General features: G+C 42.2%; 1 protein-coding gene across 2 annotated transcripts in view; it reads right to left on the bottom strand.

Moving 5' to 3' along the window:
* The window catches only part of SPAG16 (sperm associated antigen 16), a 355,941-nt gene that overhangs the window by 107,793 nt on the left and 221,054 nt on the right, over window positions 1–27,094 (bottom strand). The window contains exons 13-14 of one of the 2 annotated variants that reach the window (XM_048953049.1): window positions 23,162–23,288; window positions 22,383–22,487 (exon numbers count right to left, since the gene is read on the bottom strand). In XM_048953049.1, coding sequence (XP_048809006.1) covers window positions 22,476–22,487; window positions 23,162–23,288 — 139 coding nt within the window. In that variant the 3' untranslated portion in view covers window positions 22,383–22,475. Of the gene's footprint in view, window positions 1–22,382; window positions 22,488–23,161; window positions 23,289–27,094 lie in introns of those variants that run through there. The other variant, XM_048953048.1, reaches the window with a different exon arrangement.

Below are 27,094 nucleotides of genomic sequence, written 5' to 3'. Positions count from 1 at the left end.
AACCTGTTCAAAGGGAACCTTTAAGACTCTTCCCTAAAAACACTAGAAACAGGGGCTTATAGTGGAAATGCTGACAGGTGGGATTCTTGCCAGCATAACATAACCTGACTCTGAGATAAATGTTTCATGAATTAAAAAAGTTGAAAAAGGCTTCTCTGTTCAGCTTTGTTCTTGAGATGAAAGCGAATTATCTTTTTGTCTTCTACTGACACTTGGATTTTTGTTCTGCACTCTGCTGAAACCCGTAACCACAGGCAGTATTCAAATAGACATGGCCATGTGGGATTCTCTCCTCGCCGAACTCCTGCAGGAGAAGTTCACCTTCTAACTATAGAAGGAAGGAAAAAGGTTTCCTAGCAAGGAGATGCCCTTCTGTACCTGCTTCTGTGAAGAAAGAAAAGCCGTCTCTGCTTAGAGAGAACACAAGTGGACAGGGCTCCACTGCACAGTCACAACAGCATCCAGAGATGGAGAAGGAGAAAGCTCTTTCCTGGTCCCATTATTCCCTTAGAATAAAATAAATAGGGGGAGGCGGGGGAACAAAACTGAAAGGTATTGAAATTCTTTCACTAAAAGCAGACCTGTACATTATTTCCCAGGTTGATATTGGCGGGTGGCTTCAGTCACAGAAGCTGCAGCATCTTAATAAGGATTTATAAGGCAGGTGGCCATACATCACACTGTCACCTCCAGAAGAGCCAAATTCGGTGATGGCATTGCACCTGCCCAGCATCACTGCGGGAGCAGCGGTGGCCAGGGGTGTCCTGAACACTGACATTCACAAACTGCTGACTTCACAGAGCAGGACAAGGTCTTTGTCCTTGCCACAACTACTAGATTCATTTTTTACTTTTTTTTTTTAACCATATTTTACATGAAATTAACTCTGTATTCCAGTACCTCAGAAAACAGCAAATGTTTTCAGGAGAGTTACACGGGAATGTCAGAAACCCAGCAGGACTGTCTGATACTAAATACTACGAGCTCTGCTGTTTTAACCTAAAAAAGGATCAAAAAGATGAATAGTAAACTGGCAGAAGGTGATGGTGGAACGTAACTAGTTAAGTTCAGAGTGCAGTGAAAGCACAGAAAAGAAGTACAAAAGAATTTTATGCTGGCTGTGAAAATGAAATGACATGAAAGGAGAACAGTGAATACATAAGTTAATTTATATATATATATAAGAAACAGCAAGTGGGCTACATCGGAAACCTTTCTTGCTTCTCAGTTGTAAAGGCAGAGGCTTGAAATTTAGGTTTCCTGCTTAGCAAGATTTCACTTGTCCTCTGTTCAGAAGTAAGCACTGTCTGGGCTGCGGGAGGGCTGCAGAGAGGCTGGAAGTTGTCCATGCACATATAGCTGAGGACAGCCTTGCAGAGCTCCTGCACCAGCCATCTCTCCTATGGCTGACTGCAGTGCCCCAGTTCAGGACCTGGTTCTTCACCTGGTCTTCCTATTTGCTGCTGTAAAACACTGTACACAACAGCCATCAAAGAGAGCACTACAAGACACTATTCTCTGATCTTATCTGAGGATGAAAAGTTGAGCATCTGTGTGAAGGATTTTAGGGCTATACAGTGCTGTACTCCTCATTTTGGTCCAAGTGCCAAACTGCTGCCTGATGTGACTTCACACCAGAGCATCGGTTATTTTTTCACACAAAAGAAAAAAACAACTGAGTGTTTTTAACTGAAAAAGACAGCACAGAAGAAAAAGTACATACACAACCGAGGTTATTAACTAAGATAAATGAGGTGGTCCCAAAAACAGAGAAGGAAAAGCAAGGCCGCAGAAGATCTTCATATCACAGTCAGTATAAATCCAGACTGAGTCAATGGGATCAAAGTTATCACTTGTCTGAGTCACTTGGAGAGCAATTATTTCCATTGATATGAAGGAATTTGTAAGCTACTTGCATTCACACTGCAGATTTTCTTCTGGCACTCATTACGCATCAAAGGGAACTCAACCAAACTTAACTCAGAGAAAAACACAAAACAAGAAACAGAGAAAAGGGCAAACTGAACAGAACATGCCTACAGTGCTTCTTCAGTAAGCTGCAGCTGCTGAATAGTACTCTGCAGTCAGGCTTTCCTCTGATCTCCAGGTTTTCCACTCACGGACCCAACGGGGTAGATTAGCTCCCAAAAGTAACTCAGATCTGAATGGAAAGGAAACAAACAGCCCTTTCTCACCATGATGCAGTTCCCAACTGTTGCCACCTCGGGAACAACAGCACTGCTGACCTGAGAGACAGATGCCAGAGCAGAGAACCAACTGAGGAAGTTATTCACTGGAAAAATAACTCATTGAAATAATGCTAAGGTTTTGTTTTGCAAAGCCAAAGTTTGAGAGCCAAGTCAAATTTTGACTCAAACTTGCAAGCTTCATGTCATCATGGGCCTTTCATGTTTTCAATCTCCTGTTGAGCTGAAATACAGATATGACACAAGAAGGCATCATACTTTCTGTCACTGTCTCACACTATCAAGATGAATTATCAAGATGAAAGCTCTGGGCCCTGCTGCAGCAAGTGACAAAACTGTTTTTGGTGTGAACACCAGCACTTGGCAATGCCTTGTCTAGATCAAAGGTTTCCCCAGTGTTTCACTGTGTATGAAATGACCTACACCAACACCTACGTTTATGCTCAGCCTGCAAGTGTGCACATACACACATCCTTCTGACTCCCATCACAAAGAGCAGTCCCATTAAAGCTGGATCTCAGCCTAAGCATGACCAGCATTGCTCTTGTACCATGGTACTGTTCCCACTGGAAACCTGCATTCAATCTTGAGGGAGAGGAATTAGGCAAACCACTGATTTTCCAAGTCCCACCTGTTCAATACAGCCCATTAATCCTTCAACAAAAGAATTATTTTAAGACCAAGTTTTACCATTAAAAACACATCCAATTGGTTTAGCATTGCTAAGCCTATTCACATGTCCTAATGAACTTAATAACTTAGATGAAATACAAATAGATGCTTTTTTTAATACAAGAGCTGGTGACTGAACGTACAAGGATGACAGAGCATGCAACCACTTCTGTCACCTTCAAAGAATCATGTGCAGAGTGCTGAAAGCAGAAAATCTTTACTTGGAATAGGCTGTGACAAAGCTGATGTCAAAATAAGTTATAAATGAATGCCTAGCTTGATATAACCTTCATGTACAAGAAGAAGGCGAGACAAATATTAAAATTTTGGGGGAAAAAAAACCCAAATCCAAACTAGTAGGAGCACTTTCCCCCCAGTGTTTTTGTCTGGTGCTAACAGGGTTACTGGGGAGATAGAACGAAGAACATTTAACATCTGATAAACAAGAGCTCCTCATCTGGTTTAGCGCTGTTTTCCCCAGATGCTCACGTTGCAGCAAAAGATAGCAGATAGATGAAGTCACACACCTGGCAGTCTTTCCAAAGATATCTTCTGAAATTACACTATGATTACATGTTAAATTAAAGAAAAGTTCTTACAGAGTTCAACCTATTACAGCCCGGGGATGATATCCGAGATCGCATGTACCGTGACACAGCTCAACACTCTATAAATGACAGATCCATTATTTAGCAGCTCACAGGACGCTGCAAGCTTCACTTTCCATCGACAAAAATCTCCCCACAGAATATATTTCCCAGAATTTGTGCCCCAGAAGGGCTGTGACGGGGATCTCAGAAAAATCTATGTATAAATACACATGCAGCCAACAGGTTCACACGTATGCAGCCTGACAGCAGTACCAGGGATGGAGCCCCAGACAAAAGGATTGCAGCCTTCGGTTTTTGTGAGTTATTAATGGCAGCCTGCTCTGTAATTGTCGGTGAAATAATCTCATTGACACATACAAGTTAGGAAATAGAGGTCTCATTAACAAAGCCTCTCGCCTTTATTAGATCATATAAATAACCACGAGAGCCTGCAAAAGATCGATTACAGCCTTTAAACGTTTACAGAATCAGTGTTTAATTAAGACCATTTTAATATGCAAATCAAGCCTAATTATCATCATTTGTTAATGCTAGTCTGCCTGGGCTCTAAACAGCTTCAGCTACAAATATAGTAACAGTATCATATTTTTCCTGCTTTTTTTTTTTTATTTTTTTTTAATTCCTAGGAGGAACGGCAGAGGAAACAATCGAGTTGTGCCACCAGGACACATGAAAGCTTTCAAAGCAGCCCCTTCCATTTACCATTTGGAGATGAAGGTCAAAAAAGCACTCAGCGTAGCATAATACCTAGCCGAAATGATACGCTTTTCTTCATCCACTATTTTTCAGAGTGCTTTAATTAATGCATTTTCCTTCAAAGTATATAACCCCTCCGGGAGCTTCTTTTGATGAAAATCTGCCCTTGTTCAGCGCAGTGATTGAACAGATCGGTTCGTAACACATTGCCAGTCAGGAGCTGATACTGGCACTTCTTGTCTTCCTGCCTCTTACTCTATGGGAATGGCAGCTCTCCTGCACAGAGAAGCCACAGCATTATAGCAAAGCCCTTGGAAATTCCAGACTGAAGCAAACAAGAGAACACAGCCTCCTGTAGCGCAATGGGAGGAGCGGTGGGGAGGAATACAAAGCAGCATGGGGTAAAACAAGAGGCTGTGTTTTGGTTTAAAGACTCAAAGCATCCATGAATGCTCGTTGGGAAGCAGTGGCAGAGGGACAGCTACAATACAGCCCTTGTAAGAGCAATTTCCCAACACAGCTGTTCTCCTGTCAAACTGTGAAGCCTTGGGCTGGCTGAGAAGAAAAGCTTCCTGCTTCTACTTTACTGTGGCATATTAGGTATTTCTAAGTAAATGAAGTCCTAAGAAAGAAAAACAACAACCCAAGGGATGCGTAGTTACAACAGGTAATGAGTCTTTCAGAACAAAAAGAATATGAAGGAAACTTCACACACACAACTTGAAACACTCCCACTTCAAATGGGCTTGGAGTGGCTCTCACACGGTGCCCCGACCACCCTGTGGATGGAAGGACTTCACAGAGAAAGCTGCATTTGGAGCACAGCCACAACAACCTGAGCTAACCACCCACAAAAGGGAGCATCAACAAAGCTTAGATATCTGAAGATCATTGGTAACTGTAATGACAGGTGGTGGCACTTTCCGGCTTAGCTTTCATTAGACAAAATGGTCAGGATCTTCAAAGAGCAAATGCAAGCTTGAATTTCAGCGGCACTTTGTAAAACAAGTGAAAGAAGGGTGTCTTCAGGAGAACTCTGCAAACCCAAGAGCAGGAAAGGCTGGAAATAACACAACCTGTGATGGTGGCTGATGAGACTTAGAGAGGATGACACTGTGCCAATCCAGAAGCACAAGAAACTGCCTACTTCTGCAAGTCCAGCCTACGGAATGAACGCTCACGCTGTCCATGGGTATCATTTCATGTTCTCACTGTACACTCTCATTACTTATACAAATGCCCATTTACTTTTGTATCCTGCTGAAGCTTTGGCCCCAGCATCTCAAACCTTGCTGGCAGCTCCAGTGATGCAAAGTTACCATCTCTAAACTCCCTTCTATCTCTGAGTGCTGCCATGTACACTCAGGAAGATGAAAGAGTACCTGAGTCACACACAAATCTGATAACATCCCAGGATACGGAGAGATATCTCACAGAGTGGATATTACTGTCAAAAACCAGAGAGTTTTAAAAATTAATTTGAAAAAAGAATTATCTGCAGTAGACATACACATCAACAACCCTGTTCCATAACAACATTCAGGCACCTACCAAATTAAATGCCACTTCTTACAGAGCGATCCTCTCAGCGTTCAATCATCGAGGGGCCAAGACGCAAGAAGACTGCTATGAGAACAGCCGTGAATAAAAGCTGCTACTTAAACAGCACTTTGTGCTGCCGAAGCCTTACTCTCCAATGAGAATGGAACGAGCCCATTTCACAACGTGGAGAAAAGGAAGCATGCTGGAATACAGGCCTGAAGAGCCACGGGAAGCATCCTGATGCTGAGTTCAAAAACAGCACTAGGCAGAACTAAACTCCATTTCTCAGACAGACCGAGCAACCCGCATGATTCTCAGCTTATAATTGTTGCAGCTCAACATCTTCAAAAGCATGGTTTTGTTTAGTAAATAATGAAATACAGTTTTCTTCTCAGAAGACATCGTCTCTTTTAAGATAGGTGTCTTAGATGTTGTACTGAGGCACGTGGTTTAGTGGGGAAATATTGGTGGCAGGTGGACAGATGGACTGGGTGATCTTGGAGGCCTTTTCCAACCTTGGTGATTCTGTGATTCTAATAATATGTGCCCAAGGAGCTCCAAGACAGATGTGTATCCACCAAACAGGGTGGCAGAAGAAGCACAATGAGATATCACATTATGCACATTTTCTCTTCAGTGAGCTGAACTGCAAATAAATGACTCAGAAAGCAGCATGAAATGAGGACATATCACCAGTGGGGTTTTATAAATATTATTTGTTAGCAGAAGCAACTCTCCTAACAATGTATGACCTGTGACTAATTCGGGGGGGGTCAGAATGACCTTTGCCCTCCCCCTGTGTAGGGCATTATTCTTCTCTAAAGAAGTTCAGAGGTTAATGAATAAAGTGTCAGCAAAAAAGAAATGAGACTAAGCAAGAAAACGCTCATTCTTGGGCTCTGCTATAAATAATGCTCTCATTAAAATTCTGCCTTGGAAGAAAGGCAAGTCCATTAGTCTAGGAGCTAATTTTTACTGGCTCCTTAGATGTATGCATATTAAAAATTCAGCTTTTATAATTGCCAGCCATCAACCACCTAGTCAGTGCTGTTCTTGGAGTTTTTAATTATTTACTTCATTTGCATAGACACTCCAATTTATGATCAACCATTTAGCTATCAAGGGACAGTTTTAGTAATTCCTCTTTTACATTTTTATTTATTCCCTCCGTATGCCCAGCAGGAGCACAGGGACGAGCTTCCCCCTGCACCCTTCTACCCACGATGGATCAAGGCAGCTCCATGCTATCTGCTACATGCCTTCATCCCACCTCAGTTTGCACTAAGGAGGATGCCAGGACAGTGCTCCTACCCCATATTTTGGCCTCCTTCCTCATCATTGGGTGTTGCAGGTCTCCTAGCACGTTGTTCTCAAATGAGGGAGGAAAAGCTCACACCTGAGCACATGGTACTTGGACGCTACCAGTGCTCTGGCACTCTGCCCCAGACCCATTCAGCTTTGGGTTTTCACTTTGGGATTGTTTTTTCTTCTCCTACACCTTAGCTGAGGATAGCATCGCTCCTCCTCACATCCAGCACCGCTCTTCCTCATCACAAGCAGATCCCAGCCTGCTCTGTTCATACTGTTCATACTTCTGAGCAGACGTGGTGTGTCTGCCCAGCTCCTCAGATATGCAAAAAAGAAAATACGGGTAGATGTAAGCTGGGAGAGCCACCAGCTCCCCTCAAACGCATGGCCTGGGCAGCTCACAAACCCTTCACATGAACATCAGCACCGAAACTCAAAAAGCCCCCCAGTTTCTCGTTCGTCCTCAAAACCAACTGAATTATCAAACAAAAGGTGGGTGGTGTTTGTCAACAGTAAGCTGCAGCCACGAGGGGAAGGATTTGTAATCCATATCATCGCGCTCCTCCCCCGGTACCGGCTGTGCTGGCTTTCTGCAGACAGCAAATGTGATGGGAGTGGAGCAGCCTTGCCTGGTAGGAAGGGAATTGATTACCAATCCCTCTTTCTGCCAGGCAGAATTTCTTCGCTGCAATTCATACTTTTCAATGGGCTGGCTACAGACAGCCTCCAGATGGCTTTGAGGGGAAGTGAGGGCAATGACACTGGAGCTTACAAATCCATCATTATTATAGAGCCTTTTATTAGGTAGAAGCTTCCAAGCAGAAAAAAAAATAACAAAAATATATAATACGTTCCAATTTTTCTGTTTGCTATTTCCTTCCCTTAAGCTCTTTTATGTCCTCCATTCCTCCTGACACCTCTTCTTTCTCTTCTTCCACTGCTTTTACTTCCATATCTCTTGACACATATTTCATTTATATTTGATTCCGTCCTGCTATCATCTGTCTCTCTGCTAACCTACTCCATCCACAGTTACCTGATATGGAAGTAAAACATGATCTTTCTACTCCATGCTGTTGTCTCCTCTGTTTCCCACGTCCAGATCCCTCCTCTCACAAACGGGGATGGTGACAATGACAAAGAATGGAGCAAGGTCTACCCGATTTTTGTAGTCCTGAAGCTGTCCAATTTATCATTCTGATTCCTTTTACTCACGCCAGGATGTCAGGTATAGAACTACAGAACCCACACAGTGTTCAGAGAAGGTAACAGAGAGCAGAGGAAGGTTGTAACCCCCCAGCCACAAAGCACAGCATCCCAAGAAGCTCCCTGTATGTCAGGGCACAGCCACGCTGCTGAGCTGAAGCCACATCTGCTGTATGTAATGCTTCTCATCAGTGCAACTGTTTTGTAAAGGGAGATCATGAGTGGAGCCCCAGACAGGCAGAAGAAATGGGAAATGCTGCCATTTCAGAGACCAGCCCTGAACACCCAGCACGGTGGCCTGGTTTCATTCCCATCTCTGTGTTCTTTCATGTTTTAGCCCATATCCTTTGCTAACAACCAGAAGTGAGCTAAATACTAGCAATACTTTTGTTGGAGAGAAACAAAGACTTGTTACACAATATACCTGATCAAGAAACAGACCAGTTTAAAAACATCAACTGACATGCATTTGGCAAATACATTTCAGAAGCGTTTCCCACGTGAGAAACATCCCCTGTGGATTCCCACATACAAGCACAAGCTGCAAGCACACCTGTGAGCTACGACACCACCTCTGTAAGGAAGAGCATGGGGCTGGGTTCGAGGCAGCTGTGCTCATGGTGTGACATAGCAAAGAAGTCAGAGAATCGTTAAGATTGAAGAAGATCACTAGGATCACGTACCAGCTGTCAACCCAGCCCACTATGCCCACTAACCATACCCTTAAGTATTGCATCTCCAGATTGCTGGAACACCTCCAGGAATGGTGCCGCTTCCCTGGGCAGCCTGTTACAGTAACTGCCCACTCTTTCAGAGAAGAAATGGCTCCTAATACCCAACCTGAACCTCTCCCGGCACAACCTGAGGCCATTATCTCTCATCCTATCGCTGTTACCTGGGAGAAGAGGCTGACCCCCGTCTCACTACAGCCTCTTCAACACTGCGTGCCTTGTCATCTCATTGAAACTCTGGAGGAGCACAGCAGGACCCTGGAGGACCTGCTTTTACTCAGGTGTATTCCATTTGGATGTAACTCTGGCTGCACAGTGTGACACCGAAGTCAAGAAGTGGGGAAAAAAACAAAGTTGGCAAGATTCATTTTGCACAAACAATTCAAACAGGGAAAAGATGCAAGTTTCCACTTTGGATGTTTTGACAGCACCAATTATGGTCAGCATCCTTGGGATCCAGTCCTTCAGCATGAGAGCAGCCCAGTGAGGGACAACGGGCACTGGGCTCTGCACACTTCTTGAGCCTCCATGGGGCTGGCACTGAAAGCTCCATCCCAGGGCATGACTCTGGGGTGCTGCCTAGCATTAAGAGAACTTTGTAAAATACAATTGTTCCTACAAACTGTATTGGGAAGAATCACCATTGCGGGACAAAATTCTCTTTGACCAGATTGTCTGCAAACAATGTCAAGAGATACTCTGTGTTTAAGTCTGTGGCAAGCCCTTAATCACTTTCATTATTTGGGAAGATATACAACCATAATTGCATTTACTCTAGTGATTCAACTATTGGAAATCAAGCCCACTTTGACAAAATATTTCTTCTTATTATGCTATTCCTGACAGTTGAAAACTGCTGAAAAATAAAAAGCAGGAAATTATTATGATACGTTCTTACTGAACAGAAGATTGTTCTAAATTGCTAAAGACAGAACCAATTTATCTAAACAGAATTATTTAATAACACTATGGATTAGCATTATGAAGTTAGGTAGGCAGAAACTATAGATAGAAGCTGCCATTCTTCCTCCATTTCATTCTTAAAGAAAAGGAGGTCTGCTTTAAAAACAATCAAAAGATGGTTGGTTTTGTTTGTTTGTTTGTTTGTTTTTTTAAACAGAAATACCCTGTCCTCCTTCAAAAATCTCTCCTAATTTGTTAATGCTCAGAAAGCTTATATTATTAGACCATATTTGCAATCCATGCTACCTGAAACTGAAAGCTTGATCATTTCTTCTAAGCTTGTAAGCTTAGAAGATTTATAGAAAAGGAAACAACTTTGTTTTTTCTCCTGGCAGTAAGCCACTGTTTTTCTGATTCTGTAATTTTCATGCCTCCATGTTAAGCAGATGCTTATTTAAATAATTTAAATCTCTGTCTTTTCTGTTTTAGACACATTGAGTATTAAGGGATGCTCCCTGAGTAACAGCATACATTAAAAGTTAATTAAGAGGAAGTTAAAGGATAAGGAAAGTAATTACCTTTTCCATACTCTCAACAGACATTTATTTTACTTTGGCAGGTTAAAAATGAGAAAAAATTGGAATAGAGGTATGGAAATTGGCAATACAGATTTTTAGGAAGAAGCTTTATTATCCGTTTCCTTATGTGCTAATTAGAAAACACAATCCGATTGCTAATGTTGATTGGGACCAGCAGGCAATGCTTCATTGATCTGAGTCTTACATGACTGAACCTTTCAAATGTGCACGCCTAAATCAAAGAGACGTCATCACCAAAACCAAGAAAGTGATTTTGATCATGATGCTATTCGGCACCACTAACTTGTCTTGTTAGTTACTGTGCAGCATCCAATAATAACACCTTCAACATCTCAGGCTTAACTATTTACTCTTGACCATTAATTAATGTTTCAGAGAGCAAATTACCACGAAAGAAGTCTATGTTGACACTCTCTGGAAGTGTTCAGAAAATGTTTAGATACTGTACTGAGGAACATGGTTTAGTGGGAACTACTGGTGGTAAGGGGACAGTGGGACTGGACGATCTTGGATGCCTTTTCCAACCTTGGTGATTGTATGATTCTACGCCTAGCATGGTTACCATCAGCATCAGAATGTAAATGGTGTGAATGCAATATAATTTCTGCTGAACAAAGAAGGAAAATACATTAAAAAATCACCTTGAGTAAAAGGACAGACACAAAAATATCTGACAAGCAAAGTTAGCACAAGGGCATCTGCCATGAGGTCACATGCCTCCCAAAGCACAGCCTCTGAAACAGCATATGCCACCTGCTTCTCCAAAATGCACCAAACCCCGGCCTTAATTTTCCAGGGCTCCATCCCCACTCATACTCTCAATGCACCTCTGGAGAGCTGCTGGGCTCGGCAGCAGGTCCCACTGGTCTGACTCCACCTCTGACCATTCACTGCTTTTGCCCCAACCTCACATAAAATAGAAAGGATTTAAATAAAAAGTGGGACTGTGGCCCAGCTGTATCAGCACACATCACTGAGCACCTTCAGCCCCATCCTGAGCTTGTTCCCAGTGGAAAATCAGAACCACTGATATTTATTCTAATCACCAACAGGAGAAGATTATGTCCGAAGGCTTTGTCGCATTGCTAAATTCTGCTTCCTGCATATCAGCTTTGTCCCACTGTTTCCAATCGGCGTGTGATAAATGTCGACTTTTGAAAGATTGTTGCCTCTCTACAGAGCATTTTCAGAAGAGTGAGGGGAAAGAAACAATCAGCTGAGTAAGGGACTGGCATATAAAATACTATCATTTGCAAAATGCTGGCCTGAATTGCACTTGGAGGCAGAGAAGCTGGGCTTAAGCCACAAGAGGGGAAGAACAGGAATGCAGTAATTATGTATTTATTTTTAGAGAAAACAGAAAGCCAAATAAACTAAAAAACCAGTGTTTACCAGTCAATGCTTTCCGTCCTGAAAGCCACACTGAGCAACACAGGAAGGCCAGTTCTCAAGGGATCAACTGGTGGTACCTTTCTGGCAGCACCTCATTCCTCCTGTCTTTGTGCCAGGAGGCTTTAGGTCCTGAAACAATTAATTTAAACTGTGCTGCAGCAAACTGTTGCCAGAAATCTGAACTTGAGAGACAACGATGATGCTGCTGCTGCTGAAGCTTGTTTTTCTGCCATGGCTCAGAAATCACCTGCATCACAATTAAGATGGGCTCTGAGGCTGCACTCCTGAATTGAAGTTGATGGAGCCCAGACTGCCAGAAGAGCGGGACACAAAGCACCCAAACTCAGCGTTCATGATGGGATTAGTGTGCTCACAATTGGATTTGGCAAGGGACAGTGCCTGACCGGGGACTGACGGTAGGATGAGAAACTGCATCCCGACTGCTTTGATAGATGTGCATCCTTGAAGTATGCCTAATTGTGGTAAGGAAATAAAGGAGACAACAGCAAACAGAGGAGGAGAAAACAGAGATGAAATTCTAAGTGCTCCCACCATGCTGACAAGAAGCCTGCCTGCAAATGAGGGAGCTCGGGCAACTACTACACTGCAAGAGAACCTGGCTGCTGGCTAGACTGACACAGTAATTCACACCCCTGATTGGAACGCCATCCCGTTGTGAGTGAAGAGCAGCCCAGCATGGTGATGGAGATAGATCTCTTAACTGCTTCACATAAGTTACAGTATGTAATTAGTGCAGCCATACTCATCACTGCCAACAAATAGGGACAGTCAGGGTTCTCAGGGTACCGGCACCGCACACAAGTCACAGCTGGCTGACAGTTTCCCAATTACCACGCCATCCCATCACCTCATCTGCAGAACAACAAGAGAATGCGCAGCTCTATTTCTGCAGGCTGGGTCTGCTGTGACAGGATAAGGGGAAATGGTTTCAAACTGAAGAAGGGGGCCAGGCTCTGAGCTGCGGATATCCCTGTTCATAGCAGGGGAGTAGGATGAGACGACCTTTATGGGTCCCTTCCAACTCAAATGATTCTGTGAAACCCAGTTTACTGGAGCAATTTTAAGTACAGAGCAAAAGAGGTGTTGCATCACTACTGCTGCACTCCCACAGCCCATCCTAATGCCTCCCCTATGTCCACATTAGTACTGTACAGCACTTGATGCTTCCTTGCAGGAAAACCTGCACTTTTTTCTTCACCACCACCGTGCCAAACAGGCCTATCTCATTTGCATCAATTTAATTCTTTCTACAGCATAATAACCCAAAAGACAGGAATGGAGAAAATTACTCTAGAAAGACAAAATTGAATCTGTTTTTGCACTTCAGGATTTCAGCTGAATTGTCTTTAGATTATTAGGACAGCACGCTGTACAACAGCAGTACTTCTACCTTTTAATGTGATTCTTCACCACAGTCTAGGTGAGCAAAAAAGGGTGAAAGGGGAGACAGAAAAGAGCTGAAGTGATACGTCCACAACGCATAAGCAAATTCCTGGTCACGTGAGGAAGAAGCATCTCCCAGATTTCATATCAGTTTCATATTAGATAAACCATACTGCTTTTTAACATAAAGTGACCTCAGCTGGTTGCTGTGCTCTCAAACATGAAAGCTGAAATTCAATTATAATCCAAGAGTTGCATGTTGGACTTCGACCATGAAATGTGAACAACAGTTCTGCGTGCTGTGGCCTTGGGGGTATCAAAGCATAGCATTGTTTTAACCTCTGTCTGCTTGCTGGCCTCTGTACACTGAAAATATACTACATTTCTATCATAGACAAAGCATTTGAGGTACAAATTACCACTGCAAACTTTCACTATTCATTAATGCAAGCATACTACCCAAACCATTTAGACAGCCTGCAAAACCAGGACCCTCAACCATTCTGTCGGGATAACACTCGGTCTTAAACTGACTACTTCATTTTGATTGAAACAGCAAGAAAACATCTTTTTAGCCAATAAGTTGCAAGCTCTGAAATCCTATTTTTCAATAAATAACACAGCAGAAGTCATCCCAAAGGCCTGCCTGTTTTACAATTCATGCTTTTTCCCAGATAGTATCTCTTTTTCTATTACAGCAATGATGTGTGAACAGGAAGGCTAAAGAAGCCACCCACTGAGATTGTGGAGAACCAGAAGAGGAGTAAGTCTGTATACAGGCTGCACTGGTTAGATGGCACTGACCTGTATAAAGCCATAGACAGACCGCAGGCAGGGCGTACACCAGCACTTTGATTTACTATTTACCAACCTGGAAAGGTATTTATTGATATTACATAAGTCACAATATTTATGTTAAAAGATAGAAAAGAGATTTCAAAGGTTTGATGCTTTTTCTTTTTTAATAAATCTTTTTGAGAACGCAAAGTTACCAGGTCATCAAGTATCTTAAGTTTAAGCATGCAGAGCTGTCTGGGATGGTACAGTGGGTTACTCTGATATACAACAGCTCATACTAGAGTTGAAAGTCCAGTGTAGTCTTTGAATTTACAAATAAAAGCCCACTGTCAAATATTCAGAGTAGACAAATATGAGAAGACATTTTACTTCAATGTGAACCACAGAATTATTTGGGTTGGAAGGAACACTTGAAGATCACCTTGTCCATCCTGCCACAGGCAGAGATACACCTCTCAGGTTGCCCAAAGCCCTATCCAACCTGTTCTTGAACACCACCAGGGATGGGGCATTCACAGCTTCTCTGCGCAGCCTGTGCCAGTGCCCCACAATCCTCATCATGTAGAATTTCTTCCTGATGTTTAAATCTACCCACTTCTAGTTTATAGCCATCACCCCCTGATCTATCACTACACTCCCTAAGAAAGAATCCTTCCCCATCTCACATAAGCTTTTGGCACTGGAAGGCCTGTGCCAGCTGAACAAGGCCAGCTCTCAGTCTGTCTGCACAGAAGCCCTGATCCAGACGTCTGAGCATCCTTACGGCCTCTCCCCTCTGGTCTCACATCAGCAGCTCTTGGGCAATCTAGACAGAAGGAAGCATAACAAACTACCCACTTCTTTTCTTTAGCATAACAAAGTAGGTGCAGGCAGATAGGAGAAGATGCTAACACGCTAGGAAAGCTCTCCATAAGAAGTTCACACCTACAGTCTTCTCTTCTCAGCTACCTGGGGAAAGAAAATTCTACAGTTAACTGTGGAAAGTAGAAAGACCATTTCATATGCAACGCCTTTAACTTAAAAGACTAACAGATTTACCTTTCTCATACAATCTGAATGCAACAGTAAATTTTCTCCCTACTGCCTTGTCAAGAATGGGACTGGGTTCTGAGCAAATGTGCTGAAGCACAACCTAACTGAAGCAAGCATGACAATTCCTGTCTAGAGAAAGGTATGCAGCTGCTGCACACTGACTCCTCACAGAGGGTCAGTTTCCCAAACGTCTATAAAGCCACTGCAATCAGGCACCTCCTGGATACCCCTGGCACACATATTTCTTTGATGTACATGCTTATCTGGATTCTGTCTCCCACAGTTTAATGAATTACTCAGGGCACGGGAATACCTGTGATCCACAGCAGCCGTCTGCTCAGCAAACGTCCACACGCACACTTCAAAGTGTGGCTTAGTTTCCAGTCAGCTTCCACATGCAATCAGCACAGTGATACCGGCCTATGTTTGTCAGCAGGTGCCAGAACAGCCATTCTTCAGAGCTAGGTACTACCACACCAATTAGCTACTTTTGCAGGGATACGTAAGCTAGGCGTTTCATACTGAAAGATCTGTGACAGAGGGTAAAGCATTTGTAATAAAGCTTTCAGCTCAAACGTCTTTTGCTCCCTGGCCTGTCAGGACATGATAGTTAAATTACAGTGACAATGCAAAAGCTGATTTTACTTCATATAACATTATGAGCACTGTCTGAAAAGCCCACAGAATGCAGCCAGCACAGAATGCAGGAGTTCTTCCTTCAGGGGAAGGTAAGCCATGCCTGGCTGCCTAACTTGCTTACTATTGACTATTCTTCTCTTCAGAGTTTGAAACTTTACCTGTTCTTAAGTCCATCAGCATCACCACTCCCTTCTGACAATGTTAACTGGAGCTTTGACAATTTTCTGGCAAACACTTTTGTGCTCCCCTTTTGCTACGTTTCGCATCTATTGACACCTGTGGGCCATTTCAACGACCTCTAAAAAGTCTCCTTCCCTCTCCTGCTTAGAAAAAAGTTGCTAATAAATGGTTTGCACAGTACCAAACACTGCTTGTGATGCTAAAAAACATAAGAATAGTCCCAATGAAATTTGGCACTCTCTTTGGCCAAAAGTGCTGGTTTCTGCCTTGGTCACTGTTCAGAACAGGATCAAACTATGGCCATAGACCTCCTTTGCATTTCACCCAATGGAGTCTGATCTGGGAAGAGAGGCGTTAATAGAATACCTCCTAAGTAAATTTAACTAATATTTTAATTAATCGAGGCACTGTGTGGCCATTGGTAATCTGGTAATAACATTACTACACATACACACGCACTAAATTGCTATTTTACTAATGATTCATTTGCTTTACTCTTGCCTCTTTCAAAAAAAAACCGATTAAGTTGAAAATGACCTTTTGAAGATTGTACTTGCAGACTGATCTTTTCATTTTTAATTACTTACTTTGCTTTAATTGTTACATTAGGAACTATTAAGAAAGCAGCCAGCTTCATAATCAATAATTTAATTAGAGTTTAAGGACCAAGAAGTCAATGCAAACGTTATTCTGCAGTCAGGCTCTTCCCAAAGCCTTTGTAGAACTTTATTCCCGTTTTGTTTCAAAGTGACATTGGCGACATAAAAATTAAATTCAGACGCCCTGCAATACATCATGTGCACGCATTATAGACATACACAGGCAGTCGGTAAGAAGTTCAGATCCAGGTCAATCTATTTGCTGCCCAGACAGGAACACATTCTGCTTCTCTCACTTCATTTCTGAATAATGGGTGATGCAGCCAAATGCCGTCGCACCACATGCTCCAGCAGAGCCCGCTCCCTGCTCTGCATGCCAGCAGCCACCGCAGCAAAGTGTTTACTGAAATCTATAGCAACACTTTCCCCCTGGTTACAACTTAACATATTTTACATTTATCTATTTATAGCTCTCTAATTACTACTAATATTCTAAGATAACCAGCGGCGACTGAAAATTGATCCACTCTAATTTTACAAGCGATGAGATCTGATTCAATCAGCAGCAAACGAGTACCCTCCTCCATCCCATCTCCTCGCTGCAGGCTGAGAGCAGCCGAGCAATACCAGCACTGTGAGCACAGCAGCAGGGATGCAGCGTCACGTATCCCTATAGAAAGGGACCAGAGGACCAGCGGGGAGGCTGTGGGATGAGAGAGGAGCTGAGACGCCTTCTGAGATGCCCAGAGGTCCTGCAAAGGACCCTGCTGCTCCCTCCTCTATAGCAGCTCTCCTGACTGTGAATATCACAATGAAAAGGTGTTACTTTAATCCAACTAAATAACCACATCAGTGCCAAGATGAAGCCATTTACAAATTCCCCACAAATTGGGAGGCAAGCTGGGTATTAATCTTAAACTCACAGAACTCACTGGTCTTCTCAAAGGCTTCGCTTTGAAATGAAGCAGGAATGTGGCTTCTCTACATTGCACAGAAAGACAAGGTGTTAAATGGGGCTGCCTTCCAGCTGGCAAGAGGACCTGCAGTCCAACGGACAGGAGCAGGCATGTCAATGAGAAGGAACAGCTTAATGAAACTGTAATTATAACCTCTTAAGAGCTGCTAATTCACCTGGAGCTTTGCAAAACAAGGTAACTTGTCTGATCTAAAATGTTTAGAGCCTAATTTAAGCCTAGTTTAACAGGGGAAGAAGCCCATGAGATCAACCGATTATACACTTTGTTAAACTTTGGATTTCATGGCTTGATGTGGGAGCAAAATCAGGAAGGCAGAAAAAGGAGGGACAAGTCAATAATGGAAAGCCAAATTGGACAGACAGAGGGGTTCTTACTACAACAACCAAATACATTTGGAAGGCTAATAGTTCTTCTGCCTCTGAGGAATAAAAAAACCCAAACAAAAGAAACATACAACAAAACAAACGCAGAACACATTCTTGCTTCCATCTGAGTCAAGTGATCCAAACTGCAGTTATATGCTCAAAGTTTGCCTTTTCCCACGGAAGTTGTTTTGGAGGAAAGTCAGAAAGTAGCATTTTTTAAAACGCCAGTGACCATAACCAAGTCGTTTTCCTATTATTTTTCAAGATTAAAAAGAAATCAAGACACTTTTCCTCTGCTGCACTTTTTGCTTTGAACAAACAAGCACTAAGTCTCTGTGAAGGCTGCCCAAACAACTACCACAGAAATCTCTTCAGGTTCTACTTTTCTATGTTATTTCTTGGAGCAAATAGGCTCTCTTCACACCTGTTTGATCCTGATTCCATATTTTACAGTGACTCGGGAATTTCTTTTCATTTTAAGACAGGGAGTTCTGAAACATGAAGGCATTCTTTACAAACACGTAGAACAAAATCAGGAACACCAAATTAGTTGCGCTTCATGCCAGGAACTGGACTTAATCATGCACATCCCTTGCGCACAACAAAGTAATTCAATTACACTAAGAGCTTCAAAGTTCTCATGGAAGAAGTCTTCATCTTCAACAGTGACAAGTTCAATCTTTAACCCACTTCTGCAGAGGATTGACTGGAACCATAAACTGCCTCTCAATGATTTTTTTAAATGACCTCTCCTGTATATCTACTCAGCTCTCAAATTCATTCCTCTGGAGTTCAAAAGGGTTCAAATAAAACTGACAAACCCAATACCGTGAGGATCTTCTGACTGATAATTCTGTGTCTAAGGTGTTTACTTGGCAATAAATCAACTGGACTTGGCAAAACACGTGAACAGAACCAGAATGGATTTCAAAACATCCTCCCCTGGCTGCTCTGTATCTGATCCTTAAACTCAGACAACTTACCTGAATTTTAGTCCAGTGAATGCCCACTCCAGGAGGTGAAATGAACCTACACACAGGCACGAACACAGGCAGCATCCCTACAAAGATCTGCGTGTTCTCACATATAGTTAAACCACTGAAGAAAAGGTTCTGACAAAACCCGTGTTGAAAACCAACTAGTCTAAAAGATAACTCATATTTCAGTGGAAAAAGAGAACAGGTTATTTTAGGGAATTCCCAAGTCAGAGATTACTGAATTCTGACAAAATAAACACTGAAAAAATAAGTGGTCTAAAAGATAGTTCATATTTCATGAGAAGAACAAATGAAGGTTACCCAAGGAAAATATCGATTTGGAAGAATTCCACTGAATGCTAAGCAAGTCAGAGCTGAGCAGCGTTCAGGCACAATGCAGCAGGGCTGCCCTGCGCCTCAGGCATTACATGGGCTGCACCTTGAAGAAGAAGGCTGCAAGACTGGAGCTTAGCTCAGCATCCCTGCAATTATTCTGCATCCATACAAAACACAAGCAGCTAAGCCCTCGTTGCAGAAGGGCAGCAGGTACAGAGGGCACCTGCAAAGTGGGTGTCAGGCAGCTGGGCTGAGCACCCACCGTGTTGGCCCTAATATTTGGCATGTCCCACCATACAAAGCCTTACCATGCTCATAAACCTCTTCTAGTGGCTGAAAGAGACCCGATTAATTCATGTCCATGAAGAGACTCCAGCTCAGGATGAAGCTCTGCCTGGATTCTCACTCCCCTCCCTTGCCTTGGAACAGGGGGTCTTTATGCCAGAATGAGAGCATTCTGGCCACAGCCAGCTTCTAGCTCAAGGAGAGCTAATTATCATTACTGGGAATTATTTCAGACAGGATTTGGGACAACCGGATCCTGTCTCCCCCTTTTTCTTCAGAGATCGGTGCCTGCATTATTCATCAAAGAACACACTACCTCAGAGCTTTTAACTTGTGAGCATGCTGTTCAGCCCACAAATTACAGCCCATGATAAAACTTGATGTGCAGAGCTGGAACTTACACCCGGTCACTGCAGAGCTGCCTCACTCCTATGTAAATCAGTTTTGAAGCAGATGGCATAAAGCTGAGATGCCCAATAATCTCCTGCTCGGGTGTCAGGGAGCTTAGCCTGATAGTGGGGTGGAGGTGGGATTATTTCATTGGTATTATTATCCCCAGCCTTCTGCAGAACGAAGGGAGAAAAATAGAGCTTACCTTAAATTGCTAGGCTTCATTGGAAAGGAAATCATGAAGACAGAATTACTTTCTGGACAATTAAATTATTTCACTACAACCAATTGAATATGTGTAGAAACCAAAACTGACACTCAGCCTCACACCAACAAAGGAGGTGGTGGATGCCTGATCACTGGAGGCATTCAAGGCCAGGCTGGATGTGGCTCTGGGCAGCCTGGTCTGGTGGTTGACAACCCAGCACATAGCAGGGGCTGAAACAAGATGATCACTGTGGTCCTTTTCAACCCAGGCCATTCTATGATTCCACAAAACACAAAGAGCACTGCCCAGTTATGAACAAACAGAAGTCCTCCTAAATCCTGGTAGGACACATTTTTCAGGGTACTGCTGCTGAATGTTGACTTCTATACAACAATTGGTGTCCAACTTAATAAATGAGATATCCAGCTGTAGATCCTGACATTTCAAAAAGCAGAAAGCAGGTGAGAGAGTTACTAAATCAATACATTTCAAAAACGTAGAACGAAAAACGCAAGTCTTTTCTTCTCTTCTCTTCAATTATTTAAGTGTATAAACCACTAGGTATTTTATCTGACTGAGAAAGAGCAAAGACTCAGCTTGGCTCAAGCGTTATCCCAGCAAATCTGACCAGCCCCCAAAATCCCTCGTCAGAATGCGGGCAATGCAGATGAGCAGCAGGCTGCTTATCACCAGGAGAATTAACACAGGTAGGTGAACTTGTACTCTTGGGGTCTCATGTTCATTTGCACCTCTTACATTTATCAGCACTTTGCAATTCATGAGCAGAGATGCTCACTGTGATGTGTCAGCAAGAAAATATTTTGGTTAGAAGCCAGAATGTGATCATCTTTCTATGAAACTGGCATAAAGAGAAGTAAAATCCACAGCTTATCTTGGCACAAGTGCCATCAGCTCTACTGGCAAGAAATCCCTACCATGAATTGCAGTCTCAGGCTCATGCATACAATCCAGTGGCAGCCTGGTGCAGTATGAGGACAATTCCTACCTAAATCCAACACCAACTCCATTTCTCTGCCCAGAATGCTTGGAAAGAGCCATAATCATCTAAATACTGCCAGTTCTGTGTTCTCATTTCCCTATAGGCAATATATAACTTAGTTTTAAAATTACAGTCATTGTGCTGTAAATTCATTTTAACCATTAGATCTGACCCTATGTTATCTAGGAAAAAAAAAATAAAAAAGCAGTCACATATTTCCAAAGTCTGAAGGCTGCATTATAGCCCCAGCTTAGTAATTACAAAGATTTATGTTCCATTCTACCCCAAATCCAGAGCTCATTGTCCATTCAACTTACACAGCCCTGACTTACAGTTCTGTGCATCCATTATCTTTAATAATAAAGAGCTGACTGAAGTTAATGATTGAAGAGCAAGATGTGATTAATAATATGAATCTAATTTATGAGAAAACAAACCGGAGTATGATTTTCATGTTTCATTAAAATTATCTTAAATGTACTCCTTAATGCTAATTGATCTTACAGAGGTGAGAAAATATTCTGTTCCAAATTAATGGGAGAAAATCATTCATCATCTTTCTGGAGGGAACATTAACTATCACTCAGTATTTAGGGAGATAGCATCTTCACGGAGATTTTGCCACCCAAAGTGATGCTTCAGTGTGGGCACATCTCTGAAACTGGAAACATTTCCCACCAAATGGGGAAACAACTGAACTGAATGAACACACAACAGAACACCATACACAGAGTTTTGGTTTTGCAAAAGGCCTCTCCTACCTTCTCCAAACTTACTCGTTGAAAAGCAGCACTGGTCAAGGGCTTTTTTCTTCAGTTAATAGTTAAAAGAATTTTTCTTTCATAACGTTAATTTGCTATAGACAGTAGATTACTGAGACATTTGCACAGTGAAGTTCCATGCAGGATTTACTAAAGACAAAGCAGAAACATTGCTTTCCAATGATTTTTCACTTCTGTCTGTATTCCAATGTTTTCTCTGATTGAATTATTCATGTTCAGATATCAAATATTCTTACAAACCAAGGCATTTAATAATAATGAGTCTTGGCTGGCTTCATTCCAACTAGTTGTGCTTTATGCCCAGGACTGTTACTAAATGACCTTCTATTCAGTCTGTTCCTATGATCCAAAATAGAAATTGCATAACGAGCATCTCAAATATTCTACTGTCATTTTCACGTCAGTTTTTCTCATGCTGTGTTTGTAGAGCTCTGATGGCAATATCTATGAATACACAGCATTAGCTTCTTGCTTCTTTCCTCTCAAACCTCTTCCATCAACACAGCTTTCTGTGTTGTGGGCAATTCCATGTTTAGCACTGATCACAAAATGCCGAGTGACCGCACGACCAACAGAAGTGGTAACTGGAGAATTTCAACAGTTGCTCAGTAAGAAATACCACAACAGCAGCAATAATTATTGAACTTCCTGATGAAAGAGAAGAAAATGCCTCTTACCCTGTACTTGTATTCGACCTGAACAGGATTTACATATTTGCAGACTGCAAAGCACCAGGGACAATTACTACCTGCAAGGTACTAAATCCATTTATACCTACACTAAAGAACGGAGGTATAGAAAAATAAAGGAACAGATGCAGTTTCTGACACTGCCTACAGCAATATGTTCAGGAGAAAAGCCATACATATTGCATGAGAAATCAGCAGTGAGTTCTGAGGGGAATTCCTTCTAAATGAAGAAAAATATTTCAGACTTCCAAGTTATTGCATCTTATATTTCTCCTATGCTATCTCTCCCCATTTCCTTAAAGCACACGCCATGCTTAAAAAAGCAGCCAGACAAAACTGAACTGACGCCCTTCTATCTTCTGACTGGAAACTGAACTGTGCTGCATCCTAATCCAAACCATCACTCACATCAAAGTCTACCTGCTTATTTAGTTGTTTAGGTGCACGTCCATTTGTCGACATGCTAAAAGGTGATATTTTTCGTCCAAGAATAATAAGTTACATTAATGAACATTCCACTGCCACATCACCCTCACCTCCTCTTTTGATTTTAAACTGGCTTTCATTTTTCTCCTACTATCCATGCCATTAATTTGCTTGAATTCCAGAAAGACCAGGAAGAAGATTGCTTACCGTTCTGGCATCCCAGAGAGATAAAGTCTTGTCAGCAGAACTTGTGAGTACAGTGTTGGAGAATGGAAGAAATTCAATGCTACTGACTGAGTCTTTATGGCCACGCATGGTATATCTGCATCTCTCACTGTAAAAGACAACAGAAATACAGCACTTGTCATTCAGGATAACAAGAGATGAGTTAATAACAGACTTTATGTATTTTTCCTAGTTTCTATGCAGCCCTCTCCCTGCTGATCAGCTATGAAGTAATATCCCACAGGTTTCTGTTTAGCGTTCTTCTCCATTTGATTGGTTTTCTTATCTTTTAATGGGTTAATTTCTGAGAAAACGATACTAGTTCTTCTCAGTTCAGGCTATGAACCTGACGCAGATGGAAAACTACACTGGAAGCTCTTCCTGATGCAGTTACTAGAGAGACAACAACTAGAGCACTGCACAAAACAGGCTGGAGATGGCTACAAAGTGATGATGTTATACAAGGTGTTTGGCTTCTATCTGGTCTTTGTAAGGACAGCAGAAGAGAATGATACCTAAAATCCAGGAGTCCAGGAGAAGAGAAGATCCCAAGGGTGATGCAATGGGACAACGCAGAAAGCAACAAACAGATCTGGGATTATTCACACCAGAGGAAAAGGCAAAGGCTTTACTTCTACACAGGATGAGAGGGGGGCTGAAATGAACTCGTGTTCACTAGCCAGTGTGGCTGTACACAAGTCACCCATGATATGGGATTCATCTGTGATTTCATTAGCTATAGATAAAACACCATCACTTAGCAGTGTTTGTGATGTTAGAACCTGTGAAAATGTACAAGGAGGAGAGCATGCTATGGAAGAACATAGTCAAGATCAAGTCAGTAGCAGCTCTACCGTCTTTGTTGAGCTGGCTTAAAATACAGTCGGAAAAAATAAAAGCCAACAACTCACCATAAATTACTACAGCTCTCAGTGACAGCTCAGAATTTTATTCCCTGCTCATGTGATTCTGACAGTGGAAATGCACCTCCCGAGCTGGCTGCTGAATATATCATTGAGGCTTGCAAATTAGATTACTGGGTGGCTCTTAACTGAGAATTTCTTACAATATTTATTAAGGAAGCTGTCAGCAGAGGGAATTAAAGATGTGATTTTTTTTGCCTCCTGCCTGCATGTTGCCAGAAGACTCTCGGAGCTCTTGCAGGCTTTGTATCAACAGCTCTGAAGATCAGAAGCAGGCCAACAGAGCTCAAGGGTTCTGATGGATGCTCTCCCAAACCACTGATCTGAGTTCTCAGCCTATTGCACTGTCTTTCCATTTCCCACTGAAATGCAGATGCTGTGCTGAGCCGAACACCAACCCTGTCCCCACAGAAGAGCTAGCAGAAGGGAGATAAGTTACATCTGAGCAGAAATATTATCCTAGAAATATATTTGAAAGGAATATTAGATTCTACATGTATCATTTTACAGAATCTATGTTTTTCTATTATAGGTAATACATTGTACTCTTCAGTATTATCTATTATATAGACTGAGTGTGTTGTTTTATCACCAGGCCTCATTTTGAACTATTGATAAATTATCACAGCTGTTAGCACTCAGTGCACGCTGGATCTGATATTCATGATCGCTTGATAAACGACAATGAAATCATTTCAATAAAACAACTTTTTGTTTCACAGCCTCGTAGCAATGTTTTACAGCACATAGGGTGCCCTTTTCATCTCCACTCATATAGTTCCATTTGTGTAGAGGAATGGTATTTTTCAAAAGGGGTCAGTGATTTGCTGTTTGCCTGTTACACCAAAGGCAGTTTCGAGTTGCTGAACATTCACAACCAAAATCATGCCATGTGCTTTTGTGGGCACTTACCAGTTTTGAACAGCTTTACAGAGCACAGTGTGACAGTGCTTCGTTACCAGTAGCACCAGTGTGTGTGCCCTCTCCAAAGGCAGAGGGACAATCACACCTTCACCTGCTTAGGGGGCTTGGGGATGAAAGAAAGCTCGGAAAGGGTGGGAAGGAATGGAAATCAAGGCAATGCTGTCCCTGAGTCAGTGCCTTCAGATATGGGCCACCCCAGGCAGACAGGCTGCAAGAACAGGCTTGCAAGAGATTAATTAGGTGCCAAAGCAGGAGGGCCCATTCAGAAGGTGAAAATGGACTAAAGTGATGGACCATGACAGGAGCAGACGGGAAGGAAATGATTTGTACTTTTCCATCAAGAACATGCACAATCAGACCTGATGCAGTTGTCAGTCTCTCTCCTTGCCACTTCCATACCGTTGCGTACTGATGAGCGAGCTCTGGCTCTCAAGATTTAATTTACCACTCTGGGAACTGGCTGACTGATATTTCTAAAAAATCTCCAACTGCTATATAAAATAAACTCATCTTTCCTTCCAGCTGAGATATAATTTCAGCAAGACTGTCTTGTATACAAGCTATCTTTTAGAGAAGAGGAGAATATTTTATTTAGGTATTCTTTTTCCCCAAAAAACTTGGTAAGAAGGGTAGACCACCATCCTGTTTTTCACAAAAGCTCATATTTCTATCCAATGGCTTAAGTTCATCTATATTAGAATAAATCTGCAGCAACATGCATTAACTGTTGCTTTTTTTTCCTATTTATGAACGCACAGCCTCATAGATATAAGCTTTGCTCTCTCTGAAAACATTAGTATGGAAAAGAGGGACGTTCGTCTACGAAGAATTGGTTCATAGGCATTTGTAATTCTCTTGGTGCTTAAATCCAGAGACAAAGATCCTGAATGACCCTTAATTATGTCACAGTACAAATACTGCCCCGTAGCTCAGTATTTTGCAGGATGCATGGTGAACGTGTTCACAGATCCTGCATTTGTAGTATTTTTGAAGTGTAAAACATCACACGCTTTCTTGACTTGTGAGTAATGATCCTCAGCATTTCCTTTTTCTCTACTGGGTTTATTTTCCTTCCCTTACAATCAGATACACTAACGATGCCCTTCAACAAATCAGCAACTGTGTTCCACCCTCACTGGGTTTCAGTGCTTCCTAAGAGGTCCAAACCAACACGTGCAGGTTGTTACAGTCATCAGAAACACACATACACCATTGATGTCAGCACTGAAATTAGTGTAACCCTTATCGATATCACCAGCCTAACAGCAATGGAAGAAATTGCCTTGCTCAATTCCTAAGAGACTTCTCCTTGGAGAATCACATTCCAGAATGGCCCATTCAAATTCAAAAGGTAAAACTGCACTGAAAATGAGATATGTGATGTTGCCACTTCCATAAGGCTTAACTGAGCATTACCTACACTAAAACACAAAAGCAGCCAAATTATGCGCTAGTTAGCCGTTCCATCTGCAGAGTAAAAAGAAAATACAGATAGCAGTTAGGTATCTCTTACACTGCACTTTTGCATCCACACAGAGCTAAGAACAAGCTGGAACTACCTGATGGGAACATTTTACGACTGCCTGGACGTATTTATTGCCACAGACTATATGGGGCACAAAGCAATGGAGAGATGGAGAGCCTGTGGTGCTCCATACTCATTTCTAAAGGTTCAAACAAACAAGAGCAACACGTGTTGCCAATTCTTTTACTATTTGAATTTTATTTTTTTTTTTAAAGAAACACTCATGGTTACACTAGCAATCCTATGTAAACAAGAGAATATCTGTCACAATTCTTTGTTTTTTTATTTAAGTGGTTTCTACACTGAGCTCTCATTGTAAAGAAATGTGGTAGGATGATGCTTTTTCAATGATTAGTTAGTCATAGTCGTTCTACTGCAGAACCATATTAAATCTCATTTCAAGCACAGTAATTAAGAGCATCCATAAACCAATTGAAATTAATGAGATTACAGCATGTACTTTGGAATCAGGGCCTCTAGCAACCATCTTCTTACATGCCTTCTGAAGGAAGGCACTAACCACACAAACCCTCTCCAACTGCG

Source organism: Lagopus muta, chromosome 8, assembly GCF_023343835.1.
Source record: "Lagopus muta isolate bLagMut1 chromosome 8, bLagMut1 primary, whole genome shotgun sequence".
Taxonomy (NCBI): domain Eukaryota; kingdom Metazoa; phylum Chordata; class Aves; order Galliformes; family Phasianidae; genus Lagopus; species Lagopus muta.
This window is presented reverse-complemented; position numbering and strand designations above follow the sequence as displayed.